The following is a 13,224-nucleotide window of genomic DNA, read 5'->3' as shown; positions in this document are numbered from 1 at the left end:
GCAACCAGAGAGAGGAGAATTGCAGAGACAGCAGCAGATACAGCAAACAGCACAGAGGGTGTCATCCACCAAGAGACTGTCCCTCATTTCAGAGTCAATCAAGCCATAGGAGATGACAGAAGTGTACATGTACGAAGAACATAAGGGCTGAAACCAGAGGAGAGCTGATCATGAAAGCAATTTATCCCATTTCACTGTTCAAACACCACTGGCCAACCCGCTAGGTCAGGTGTCTTCTTACTGAGAAAGGCAGCATCTCTGAACCTGGGATAAAGGACACTTGAACTTAATGCATGAGCAGAAGGACCAAATGGAGAAGCATAATTGAAATAATCATTGGACTGCTTAAGAATTTCTTGAAAACTTCCAAAGAAAGAAGGTCTCTGGATCTGTGGCTATATGGCTGCACAAACTATCTTCCACCTGGCTCCTTCTCCAAACTGGGGCTTTGGAGGAGCCCAGCCTAGGCACACCCAGGCCAGGCTGGGCCTCAAAGCCCCGCTCAGCGAGGGCTGCCCGTGACCGCTGAACAGGCAATGGAACGCCCCACAAGTTGGGGCCCGAAGAGCAAAACGTTTAGACAGGAGTCACTTGTGAGATAACTCTGCTGCTCAACACCACCACAGCAAGGGTGAGGGCTCCCTGACCATGACCCAGCAGCTCCCGTCTCCCATGTGCATTCCAAGCAGCAGCAGCACGTGGGAGAGAGCCCAGGAAAGGAAGCGTGGATGAGGTACCAAAAGAGGAACTGACATCTTTGGGTTTTTAAAACCAAAACTCAAACCTAGGGAAGTGAGAAAATTAAAAAAGGAAAGAAATCTCAATCAATCAATCAACAGAAAAAATGGCTTACTAACCCCCCACAACATTTTGCATACAATTTTATACCAAGGAAAACGAAAAAAATACCCCAACTCATCATAATGCAGTCCAAATGTTTGCAACCAGATTTATGAAAATATTTCAGCTGAAATCATTTTTTTTAAAAAAGACAAAAACAAAAACAAAACCCAGAAAGCTTTTCATCATTTCCTTCTCAACATAATTGGCAGATCTACTCTCAAACAGACTTAAGAGTATTCCACACAACATGTTCGGAATTCAGATTTATTGATTTCCACCATACTGACTTTAAAAATGGTATGAAGCTGACTGCAAGAAAGGGAATCGGTGATTTTAAGTTAAAATTAAGCTAATGGTGAAAGTACATCACCTCTGGCTTCAGTCACCACATCACCTCAGACTGAATTGAGATTTGTGTGTGTGAACAAAGTTCCAGAACTCTGAAATCCAGGGCTGCTGCAGGCCTCTCCAGCAATGTCCTTCACTTTGGGTCAGTCTCCTGGGCCAGAGGTGAAAGTGCTTTCAAAAATACTGCCATTTGCCCAGCACAGTGTCTTTGATTGCATCCACATATTGAGTTGGAACCCAGTACACCCAGTAGTAAGAGGCTTCCGTGGGGCCCAACTGAAACGCCTGGAAGGGAAAAAGGAAAACCAAGCCAACTTCAGAGGCGGGCGACCAAGCAGGCAGAACCACACACGGGGAGAGGGCTGGGAAGTGGATTCATTCAAAAGGGAAGAAAACAAAATGCAACTGTGCACAGGGGGACACTCTCCTAACATGTTTAAAAACCAGGACAAGAAAAGGGGGGTGGGGCTCAGCATGGCCAACCCCAAGGCAGAGGCTTGCAAACGTGCATGTGCAACAGAACCATCTGGAAGGCTCCTGAGAACAGACCGCAGGCTGCACCCCTGGAAGTTTTGGTTTGGGGCGGGGCCTGAGTAACTTCCAATAAGCTCCCAGGTAATCCAACACTGCTGAAGACCAGTTTGAGAACCGTTGCCCTAGAAAACCTGATACACATGCACAAGGAGAGTGGTGGGCACGTTGAGACAGCGCTGTCGGAGACGCTGACACCCTAGCAACAATTACACATCCGTCAGGAAGGGGATGCAGGATCCCGAGTGGGGTATGCTATTCACATAAACACTGGCGTGCTTTACAGAGGTATGAGCTGGTCCTTGTGCATCTAGAGTTCATATGACAAAACATGATGTCAAACGAAAAAAACCAAGTTGCAGAACAGCACACACCATGATGTCCTTTATGAAAACCAGAAAAAAAATACTCGATCTTGTTCGTCGACATATACATAAAAGAACTGTAGATGGAAAGACACACGAGGAATTGTGATGATGGGAATGGGGGAAGGGGAAGACAATGGGGACATCATTGCTGTTGGCAGAATTTATTTTTTATTTGAAGAAAAGATTTAAACCAAGTTACAAAGGATTTACAATTGATCTCAGTGATGGGGGATGGATGGCTTGTGGTATTCCCTTTCCTTTCCTGTACTGTTAGAAATTCATCTCCAAAAGTGGAAGAGCACAGCCACATTTCTCTAATTGTGAACTGTGACACATTTATCTAGCTAGAGAAATGGCATGTGCTTCAAGAGGGAAGTAAGTACTTTCATCAGCACAAAAGTGCTACTTAGCAGTGTTTAGAAGGAGGGGGGTGACTAGAACCACCCTCTGCCAGCAAATGACTCCACAGAGAAAGGAACACTTTTCTGAGGACTAACTCATTACTCCTGCACACTAAGTCCTTAAGAGATGTGCAGGGTGGTGAGCTCAACTTGTCTGTAATCCCTACCATCGGGCCGCCTGAAATCTGGGGCTGCCAACCCTACAGAGTCAAAATGCTCACACAAATTCTTCAAGTACAACAATGCAACCATTAAAACAGAAAAATAATGAAGGCAAATCAAACCTGTATGCAGTCATGTAGACTGCAGCGGAGCAGGGTGAAGGGCCGCGGATGGGCCTGAAAGAAGCCCCAGTGATGTTGTGGCCACTTCCAGGAAGGACAGGAACATGCAGCCCAGGGTCCCAACCACAGCCCTGCACTAGCACCACCATACAGGGCAGGCACAGGGACAGGCTGGCTCTCTAGCCGATTTCTCCCTTTAACAAGGAGATCTTCTGACAGATCCCTCTGCCATGGAATTCGTAACACCACCCGCTGGTCAAACCACTGAACTGCTCCTTCTCCTTGGGAGAGAGTGGACACAGTTGCATCACTATCCATAGACACCAAAAAACCTCCCTCCTCAGAGGGAAGAGGGCAAATGGTCCTGCCCTCACACCATTGCTAGCTCAGGTCAAGTCCCTCTCATAGCAACTTCGGAGTTTAGGCAGTTAAACTTCATGTATAAAGTGGCCCCTCGATCTAGCATAACTTCAGGCAGAGTTCAATATTCAGCACTGAAAAGTTACCAAAAAAAAAAAAAGAGGGGGGGGAACCCTTCAAATAGTGCTGGAAAAGGGAGCCTGGTCTACACTCTGCTTGCTCCGCAGACCTGAGGAGTGGCTCCAGACACACTGCCCGGGAAAGCACAGCCTGCACCCTGCGGACAGCGTGGCCCTGCGTCAGACACCACGAGGGAGACCACCTAGACTCCTCAACACCAAGGCCAGGGGGTGCTCTCTTTTTTAAAAGCAAGAAAAAATTAAAAATGAAATCCACAAGCCATTCCTCCTCTTCGTAGTTATTTTCCTGGTCTAAAAACAAAATATGACAAATAAGAGGGAGGCACAGGAGAGGTCTCTAACAGCACAGGAGAAATGTACCCCTCCAGCTGCGGGATGGGGCGGGAGGGGGGTGGCTGCAAAATAAACAGAACTGAGAAGAGAGTCATGGGTCAAGTTCTAAGTAGACAAGAAAACACAAGAGTCTTAACACAGTCCTTTGAAGACAATGTTTTCTCTTCAATAGCAAGCTCAGTTAGAAATCCACCCCCTGCTAGAGAAGGCAGAACAGGCACCTAGCTGGGGGCCAGGTCAGGCCAGGCCACTTACCATCATGTGGTAGTCCTCGTGTCCTTCAATAGGTTCACTGACCACATTTTTAATGGAGCCCATGGGCAGTTTCTCAGTTCGCTCTAGGTTGAGAGGGACGACAGTGGTTATTCAAAGGCCCCCCAGTTCCTTGGCTGCAGCAGTCCCTCCCTCATCAAGGCTACAGGATCTACAGTAAACTGCTCACAGCACCAGGCCCTTGAGGGACCACGGGGCAGCATCTTTAAATAGGTGCCCCTACATCCCTGCTTGGCAGCTGGGAACTTTCTTCCAAACTGGGGACTGAACTCTGGGGTGCACTCCTACTAAGCTCTATCACCAGCCCATTTGATTTTTTGAGATGGGGTTTTTCTGAGTCGCCCAGGCTGGCCTGGAATTTGTCATCTTCCTGCCTCAGCCTCCCGAGTGGCGGGTATTTCAGGCACTCACTACCACTCCCAGCAAGGAGACCTGGAATTTCGCAGGAGAAAATGGGGAACAGGATTTGGGAATGACGACAAAAGTTTCTGAGAGCAGAAATAGATCTTCCCTGGCGATAGTTTTCAAAGTCTGATGATTTTTTAAATAAATACCCAAGAAACTCCTTTATACCCTCACGGCCCAAGCCCAGCATTGGCTCAACTCTTGGGCGCCTGGCATAAGGAGAGTTAAGAGGTAAGGACAGAGGAGCAACAGTGTTCCCGGGGCTCTCACAAGAGGGAGGAGTGCTCCAGCTTTAAGGCCACTTTCCACACCATGCCCTGCCGAGCCTTCTCCCCAGGTGCGCACACATCAGGTGTTCGCCAATATCTACAACCTGGCGTGAATGCCGACTGAAACAACACCGATGACACGGGCTAAAGACGCTCTACAGAGCGAAGAAAGAGGTGGCGGACAGGGTGCCTGGAGTGAGATGAGCCTGCTGGGCAGGAGCCCCGTGCAGCAGGGTGGGTGTGAGGCAGGGGCGGGCATTCCCAGCAAGCTGAATCAAGGAGAGAAGGACCCATGGCAGCCTTGGCAGAAAGGAAAATCTGGAAAGGTAGAATGTGAAAACAGGCAAGCTGCCCGACTAGCAATTTACAGACAGGGTTCTGGCCTTGTTGCTGACCACGCTGGGGGCCCTGCCTCTGAAAAATGGGGGTCAGGGGCAAGGAACCCAATGATGTTCTCTCGGGCTTAGACTTTCCAGGTCTCTAAACCAGTGGTGAAGATTGAAACTTTCTGAAACAGCTTTCACCTTGAAATGTCTGGAGATTTCACATAAAAATATGGATTTCTGGCTTCTCTTGAAAACTTCAAAGATTGGACCTGCTGTGCCCCTGTTCCAGGGTGATGGCAACTAAACTAGATGAGAGTGCCACAAACAGGGCTCAGGCCTCCTGGAGCTGCGGGTGCTTCCTGCTCTGCTGTGCCCGAGGCCATCAGCTCGGCTTCCTCCTACACAAGCAGCAAGGAGAGCACAAAAGCCTGGGAGGGCTGCTTACTTAGCAAAGCACCCCACGGACAGGGATGGTCGTCCATAGCAGCTTCTGGCTGGTGGAAAGACAATGCCAGTGGCTAGCAGCCAGCTCCCAGAACAAGCTATCCTCCTCCAAGTACTGCCACTAATGACAGGACTCCTGGGCGAGTGGGAAGGGCATCTGCTCCCTGGGCTGCTGAGGCATACTGACCCCAAGGTCTGGGTGGGAGTAAGGTCTCAGGCTCAGCCAAGCCTGGACGGCACCAGGGCTGGTGAGGAAGGAGGCTCTCAATAGCTCAGAAGCCCCATGTATCCAGCGCCCTCAAGCCAAAGCAAGAAGGCGGCCACTGAAAACCTCCAACTGAAGGACAGGCAATTCTTAGTTAAGTCTGTCCACGTGGTTACTATGCATCTCCTACACAACTTCATAACACAAAAATATTCCTTGAGGGCCCAGCGAGCTTGGAGAGACTCAGGCCTCACCAGACCCCTGCTGCACCTACCCTCCTGCACATTACTGTCTTCCTGGATCCACCTTGGCAACTGCCTTCAAGTGGGCTGCCCACAAGCCAAGGGAGAAGTCTGGCAAGAGGCAGGAGGTCTATGTGCTCCAGCAAGTGAATACAATGATGGAGAACCAAGCGAGATCACCTGCAAAGCCAACACAGGCGGGGCAGCTGGCCGCTGATGAGGAGGATGGGGGGCAGGAAAGAGCGGTCTAGTGAAGGGCTTGAAGGCCCTTGGAGAAACCGGGGAGCCCCTCCAAATTTGCAAAGCTTGCTCTGACCATGCAGTTAAGCTGCATGTGAAATGGAGACTATAACAAGTTACCATAAAATGTTAGAAAACTCAAGCGCTTTTGGCATTTCAATCTGCTCATTTTAAGAACCAGCACAGAGTTGAAAATAAGAAACTTATTTTTGTGTTCTAGAATGTTCAAGATGATAAAAATCTCACTCCCCACCACCCTTGTCCCAAGTTTTATTTTCTATAAAACTTTGGTCCCATTTTAGTGGAGTCATAGCAAATGGCCTGTCCCTGAAACCAATTAGCCTCAGATAATGGGACCCCTATACTTCTCTTTAGCATTTACCTCGCACACTGAATACCTACAGTGCTGGCCAGAAACAGGTGAATTGTTCGGTTCCCTCCGGGAATCTAACGGGGGACAGACAAGTCAGAGAGTAATGAGTGCTCCGGGGACATGAGGAACAGAAGCGGCAGCAGTTCATTTGGAGGGGATGGGAGCTATCAGGGAGGCTTCATTAGGAGGGGGCACTGCGGCAGGGCCTCTGAAGAGTTCATTAACCACAGGAAGGGCACAGCATGAGCGAAGCAGAGAAGTTAGCCGAGACACACAGGGACAACAGGGCACGCAGAGCAGGCAACAAGTCTACACTGGGGCTCACTGTGAAGAACAGCAGCACTGGGTTCAGGCATTTGAACTTGGTGTTAAGGGGCCAAAGGTGTTTTGAATGTAGGAGCCAGTGACAAAAAGGAGTATATGACGGGGGGGGGGGGGCTGAGGCGGTGGCTCAGCGGTAGAGCGCTCGCCTAGCATGTGGGAGGCCCTGGGTTCCATCCTCAGCACCACATAAAAATAAATAAATAAAGGTAATGTGTCCAACTACAACTAAAAAATAAGTAAAAACAAAACAAAACAAGAGTACACGACGTGGACAGGACAGAAGATGACGGCCGAGCAGGGAGGTGGCCGACTTGCTCTTAACACAACTTGAGAGGTGTTAATATCCCTGACACACACACGCACGGTGGCCAAGAAAGGGACACAGACATTGAGGAATGTAACCACCAAGACTTTGTAACCACTAAGGGAAGGGAGAGCGAGCATGGTCGGAGACACTCCCCAGGAAACAGCAAGGGTGACCCAGACACTGCGCACAGCAGGGCGGAGGGTAGCAGGGCAGAGGGTACCTGGGCGGGGCGGGGGGGGGGCGGGGGACTCAGGCAGCAGTCAGGAAAACCTCACCTAGCACAGGTCTACTGACCTACAGGGACCAGGCAGGTGACATAATGAGCAAGCTGGCTACATGGGGAGAGGAGCACGGCCCACTGCAAACCACTACTCAGTTCTAGCTCCTCGGTGCCACGGGAACGCAGGCCTCAATCTTTTGATTATTTTTTTCCCCAAGAGAAGCCCCTCAAAAATCAGATTAAGTGAAATCTCCTGATTTTTGCAAATTGTGTCTAAGTAAGCCCATAAAGCCCTTTAAGGAGACCAGCACTTGGCCCTGGGCCACATGTTCTGGACCTCTGGTTCTCTGTGCAAGGAGCCACTGTTCAACAGGTCAGCTCTGGTATCAGACTGCACAGGAGCAAAAAGGGTCCAAACAAGACATGAGCATCTAAAAGCAAATTCAAAAGCCAGAAGCACACAAAGCAGTGAGGCGAGAGGTTCCAACGAGGAGCGGCAGCCCTCGGAGCCAGTGCTGCTGGGCGGCAGAGGCAGGCGTGGGCTGGGAGGAGGCCGAGAACCAACTTACCTTTAGTGCCAATCCACAGCTGGTCTTGTTCGAGCTTAAAGGTGAGTCTCACTTTTCCTCCAGACTTGTTATACATGCCGGACAAGGGTACCGTTGGCAGGCGCTCCTGGAGGCACAACGACATGGTGAGAGGGGCAGGGACAATCGGACAGAGAAAAGAGAAGGGACAGGACGTGAGGACACAATTACAAGACTCTCCAAAGGTGGAACTGGTTCCTTTCCAGATGGTCACAAAGAAGTCGGGCTTACCTGGGCCCCCTTGAGAGATGGCATGACGTCTTCAGGTTTCCCTTTATCCAGCACCTTCCTGTGTTGCTACAACACAAGCCAGAAGAGACTGTCATGTGACACAGTTGTTTACAATTTAGTCACATTGCTCTGTCTCAAAAATGGGATGAAGAAAGTCTTAACATTTTTGTGCAAAAGCCTTTAATGTTTGCAGACCATGATCCCTTGACACAGTGGAGCAGTGCTGTCCTTAGGAGTTGCTGTGATGAGGGAATCTTCCACACCTGTGTCAGCCATCAGTCAACATGAGGCTATTAAGCACTTAAAATGTGGCTAGTAAGACTGAGAACTGCCAGGTGTATGCTCCTAGCTACCAGGAAGGCTGAAGCAGAAGGATTACAAGTTCAAAGCTAGCCTAGGCGACTGAGCAAGATCCTGCCTCAAAATTTAAAAAGGGGTGTAATTCAGTAGTAAAGTGCCCCTGGGTTCAATCCCTGGTACTGCAATAATTAAACAGAAACAAGACTGAAGAACTGAATACTTAATTTAATTATTCAATCAGCTCAATGTAGCTATAATATCCAATGAACTTCTGGAGCAAAGAGGATTTCCAGATTGCTCATTCAAATGTTCTACTCCCTTTCTTTGCAAAAAGTCACCAATGAAAGGATGAAACACCTTAATAAGAGCTGCAAAGGGTGTTGCTCTTCTGGCAGGTAGAAAATGTCAGCAATACCTGTCAACTTCAACTCCCAACGAGAACTTCAAGATGCTGGTAATCAACCTAACTGCTGAGAAGGGTGGGGGTCCATCGCAGACGTCTTCCCTACTGCCCCATCCTTAACCCCAGCCTCAAAGAAAACCTGAGGAATTATATTTCCAAGCAGAAACACTGACTACTTTGACACTAAGAAGTCTCAAACCCCACTCCCACCCGACGCTGAGGAGGTGAGGCAGCTAATAGGGGTTCGAATCCATGGCCCCTACAGCTCTCAAGTCTCATCTTTTCTCCAACTGTGGCTTTCCAGGTCAATGCTTGGCAAAGCTGGTACTAGGGGACAAAGAATGGGCAGAGGGTAAAAATTCGGTCAAATGTAAGCACCAGGAACCATGAGCCAGCTCACTTACTCACTGGCATGCAGAACCTGTGGCAGGAATGAATGCCACACTGCCAGCAAAGAGTCACCCTGCACATCAGCTCCAGATACCTGAACGTGTCCATAAAAAGCTGAAGGGACTGGATCCCTCATTAGGCCATGTCATACCTCATAATAACTGGTGTCACTCAAACAAAGTGGCACAGGTGGGAAGCATAATTACGAGTCATGCCTTACAAGCACCTTTTGAAGAATCCTCCCTGCACTGTGAAGAACACTTCTAAGCCTGTTAAGCTACCACCAGTCACTTAAAACCTGTATTTACAAGGCATATTATGCTCTAAGGGTGTGACCAGTGAGAATGATCACTCAGATATGTTCATACATGTGACAGGGAAGGTGGGAAAAGAGAACACATTACAGGATATTATGACCCCTTATGTGGAGAGTGAAAAAACCTTCAAATAAACACCTTTTGGATGGTAATATAGGTCTATGATCCCTTATCTAAAATCCTAAGGATGGGTAGGAATGTAGCTCAGTGATAGAGTATGTACAGGGCCCCAGGTTTAATCCCCAGCACCAAAAAGCAAAACCAACACAAAACTTCCTATACACAGATATTTTAGACTTTAAGAGTTTCAGGGCTGGGGTTATGGCTCTGTGGCAGAGCGCTTGCCTAGCATGTGTGAGGCACTGGGTTCAAACCTCAGCACCACATAAAAATAAACAAAATAAAGACATTGTATCCATGTGCCAAAAAAAAAAAAAAAAAAGTTTCAGAAAATATACTTTCAAAATTACATAATATTCTATGGGGCCTGGGGGAGCAACCTGTCACCAGTATATTAATATTTCTAGAGCAAAATGTGAATATTCACACTCTAATCAGGTTTTGCTGCATATTTATAAAAGCACTCCTGGTTTTCAGAATCCTTTTGAAAACTTGAAAGTACACAAAAGGGATTACGGATTTCTAACACAAAATTGGGTTTCCCCATGTTGGCCATATATCTTAGTACCTATTGTCACTAAAACTGGTATCAGTCCAAGTTGCTCTCCTCTGCTTAGGACACAGATTAAAATGAGAACACCTGTTTTCTATACAAGGAAGCTATTCAGCAACAAGTGGGATTCACTGGGTAATAAGATCACGAACGATGATTTTCCTAAACTGTTCCCTTTACAATAAAATAATCTCACTTTCCCTAAAAACAAAAAAAGAATTTGAAGCTGGCATAGTGGTACATGCCTGTAATCCTAGCCACTCAGGAGGCTGAAGAAGGAGAACTGCAAATTTGAGGCCAGCCTGGGCAACTTAGCTAGATCCCGTTTCAAAACAAAATTTTTCACAAGGGCTGATGATGTAGCTCAGTAATAGAACACTTGCCAACCCCACTACAGCAACCAAAATAAATAAATAAATAAATAAGTAAAAATAAAAGGAATTTTAATGGCTACAATGATTACAAAACAAAGTTGGATCTCTTCTATCCAAACGAGCAACGGGGAAAAGTCAGGTCCTCGTTTCATGGTTCAGGAGGACAAAAAAAAAATAAATAAAAAAGTGTCATTATCTTCCTATTCAGCTTCATTTGAGTTCCTGAAATGGTCAGTCTCAGAGGAACTCTGAAATTTGTTGATTTCCATGCCTCTTCAGAATTACACTTGTTGACTTGAGAAAAGCCACAAACAAAACTCAAATGTAAGCACTTTTCAAAATGGAGGCTTAATACTAGTACTGACTTTTTTTTTTTTGCACTCAGCCAGATAGAGAAGCCCACATCTAATTTCTTTTCATATCTGGTCTGAAGCCTCCCTGTTCAAAGGCCTTATCCTAAAGTAGGTAGACTTGAGACACACTGACCCGCCAGACGAGACAAAGTTGCAAATCTCAGGTAGCTGTCACCTCCACTCTGCTGCACCCAACTGCTGCCATAAATTTCCATCAGGGGCCCTGTCCAAAAAGGAGCTTATTCTAGGGAGAACATCAACCAAGGCTGCAGAGGACAAAGCCTCTCATTTCTCAGGACCAACAAGCACAAGATGGACTCACTTTCTGCCTACAGAGAGGCTCCTTCTTGTTCTCTTCGGCCTTGGCGTCCTGCTGTGCAGCATCTTTGGGTGTGTTTACTGCTAAGACATCATTTATCGTAGAGCCAACCACCATGATCTTGGCTCCACTGGTCACTTTTATTTCTCTCAACGTCTTATCTTCAGGGACAAGTCCCTTATACATGACCTTCTGCATGGCAGGCGGGAGACCTTGGAGAAAGGTAGAGGGCAAAGAATGAAAGGAAAAAAAAAATGCACAGCCCATACAGTACTTTGATGATGGAGCAGGAAGTGAACAGGGGCTCCATCATCATCTGTTTGTTTTGTGAACCTGGGTAATTCACATCTGAGCCTCAAATTCCAGAACTTTCTAACAGAGATGAAAGTAGATCTTTCTGCACAGATTTGTTATAAGGATTAAGAGACAGGACAAATGCAGAACATTCAGCATAGTGCGTGTTTTTGCTCAATGAATTGCTCAATTAATTTTAGCTATCACAGGCTGGGGTTGTGGCTCAGTGGTAGAGCACTTGCCTAGCACGTGTGAGGCACTGGGTTCAATCCTCAGCCCTATATAAATAAATAAAATAAAAGGTACTGTGTCCATCTGCAACTAAAAAACATTTAAAAAAATTTTTTTAGCTATCACTGTTTCCAAATTGTACATCATCCAATCACTCAAATATTCAGGGAGGATTCACAGGTGTCAGGAATATAGAAGTCAATAAGGACAAAGTTACTGCTTTTACCCAGCTTACAGGCCACAGAGAGAAAAAAGAGCATCATTTCAAATGGTCAAGAACTATAAATGAAAAAAAAAAATAAGTATAAACGAGAGAAAATGAATACATATGAGTACCTGTGAAGGGTCAGCAAGACAGCCAACAGCAGTATTTCCTAACCTTTCCTTGTGAAAGTTGGATATCTAAGATTATATGCTAAAAAAATAAGCTCCTGGCCGAATCCCAAACCCACTGAATCAGAATCTCCAGGGGAAGGGCCGAGGTGCCTCAGGTGATTTTTACTAGCGACGTTACAGACTGAAAGAGTCGGAGCTGGGTTGGAATCTCGGCTCGGTCACTCGCTAGCTCTGGGATCGAGGGTCTCATCTGCCCAATATTAACCAGATGAGGAGAAATGCAAGCACTGACTTGGGAGGACCGAGGGGGCCGATGCACAGAGAGCAGCGAGCACAATGTCTAGTGCAGCGTAAGCACTAGACGCTAAAGGGGGTGGGGTGGAGGGAGCGGGCTGTCAGCGCCGAGATTACCTGTAATCGAGTGGATCTTCTGCTTCAGCTCGGAGCCCGTGCTGTCCAGAGGCACCCTCACGTCGTGCTTGGTCTTGTTCCAGATGATCTTCAGGTCCACCAGCTCCCTGCCCGCGCCGCCGCCCGCGTCCTCGCCGTTGCTGACCGAGGCCTGCGCCACGGGGTCCCCAGGGGGCTGGGCCGGGGCCGGCTGCAGACTGCCTCGCGCGTCGCAGGAATCCTCGGCCGCCGCCGCCGCAGCCCCCGCCGCGGCCTCGGCCTCCATGCAGTTGAGGGGCCGCGCGGGCGCCTCGGTGGCCACGGTCTCGGCCTCCGTGTCCATGCCAGGTTCCTCCATGCCTGCAAGGGGGTTAGGGGGTGGGCGCTCGCCGCCGACTGGGCCTGGAACCGGACTCTAGCCGGGCGCCGCCGCTTCACCGCTCCCGAAACACGCTCCTCCCTCCGGGTCCAGGCCGCATCCCCGCCCCGCCCGCGAGCGCCCGCAGCCTGGGTCCCAGCCCCGCGCCGGCCACCCCCTCCGCACTCACCATCCGGGGCTCCGGCCGCCGCCATGATGATTGTGTACAACACCCACCGCTCCCGCAGAGGCCGCCGGGAAGAAACGAGCTGGCTGAGATTGGCCCCCGCAGCAGCCCCTAATCTCTCTCAGCCTGGCCGGAAACAGGTGGAGGTTTCTATGGAGACCCGCCTCCTCCGCTTCCCTGGTCCTGCCCCTGCCACGCTTTAGCTTTCCCGAGCCTTCGGGGGGGCGGGTCCGGGAAATCGCCCG

At 48.7% G+C, this 13,224-nt stretch overlaps 1 protein-coding gene across 3 annotated transcripts; it reads right to left on the bottom strand.

Moving 5' to 3' along the window:
* Positions 1 to 1,093: 1,093 nt before the first annotated feature.
* Positions 1,094 to 13,192, bottom strand: Ubfd1 (ubiquitin family domain containing 1). 3 transcript variants are annotated; one of them, XM_046454652.2, is made up of 8 exons: positions 12,983 to 13,192; positions 12,456 to 12,794; positions 11,187 to 11,395; positions 8,055 to 8,120; positions 7,806 to 7,911; positions 6,395 to 6,459; positions 3,864 to 3,946; positions 1,094 to 1,476 (listed from the first exon to the last, which is right to left on the bottom strand). In XM_046454652.2, the coding sequence occupies exons 1-7, from the start codon at positions 13,005 to 13,007 to the stop codon at positions 3,866 to 3,868; spliced, it is 891 nt and encodes a 296-aa protein (XP_046310608.1). In that variant the 5' UTR covers positions 13,008 to 13,192; the 3' UTR covers positions 1,094 to 1,476; positions 3,864 to 3,865. The 3 variants fall into 3 exon arrangements, with proteins under 3 accessions (XP_046310608.1, XP_046310607.1, XP_046310609.1); XM_046454651.2 differs by lacking the exon at positions 6,395 to 6,459 and having other exon boundaries at positions 12,983 to 13,182; XM_046454653.2 differs by lacking the exon at positions 1,094 to 1,476 and having other exon boundaries at positions 3,866 to 3,946; positions 6,415 to 6,459.
* Between the last annotated feature and the right edge of the window lie 32 nt (positions 13,193 to 13,224).

This window comes from Marmota monax, unplaced genomic scaffold (genome assembly GCF_021218885.2).
Source record: "Marmota monax isolate L192 unplaced genomic scaffold, Marmota_monax_Labrador192_F-V1.1 WCK01_AAM20220418_F8-fsc00086, whole genome shotgun sequence".
NCBI lineage: Eukaryota > Metazoa > Chordata > Mammalia > Rodentia > Sciuridae > Marmota > Marmota monax.
Note: the sequence above shows the minus strand (reverse complement) of the source record. Positions and strands in the feature narration are given on the sequence as shown.

Coding starts and splice junctions, on each gene's coding strand:
- Ubfd1 (XM_046454651.2), bottom strand. CDS start 13,007: ATGGCGGCGGCCGGAGCCCCGGATG. Junction 12,795..12,982: donor GGCGGCCGGAGCCCCGGATG/GTGAGTGCGGAG, acceptor ACCCCCTTGCAG/GCATGGAGGAACCTGGCATG. Junction 11,396..12,455: donor GAAGATCCACTCGATTACAG/GTAATCTCGGCG, acceptor CCTTTCTCCAAG/GTCTCCCGCCTGCCATGCAG.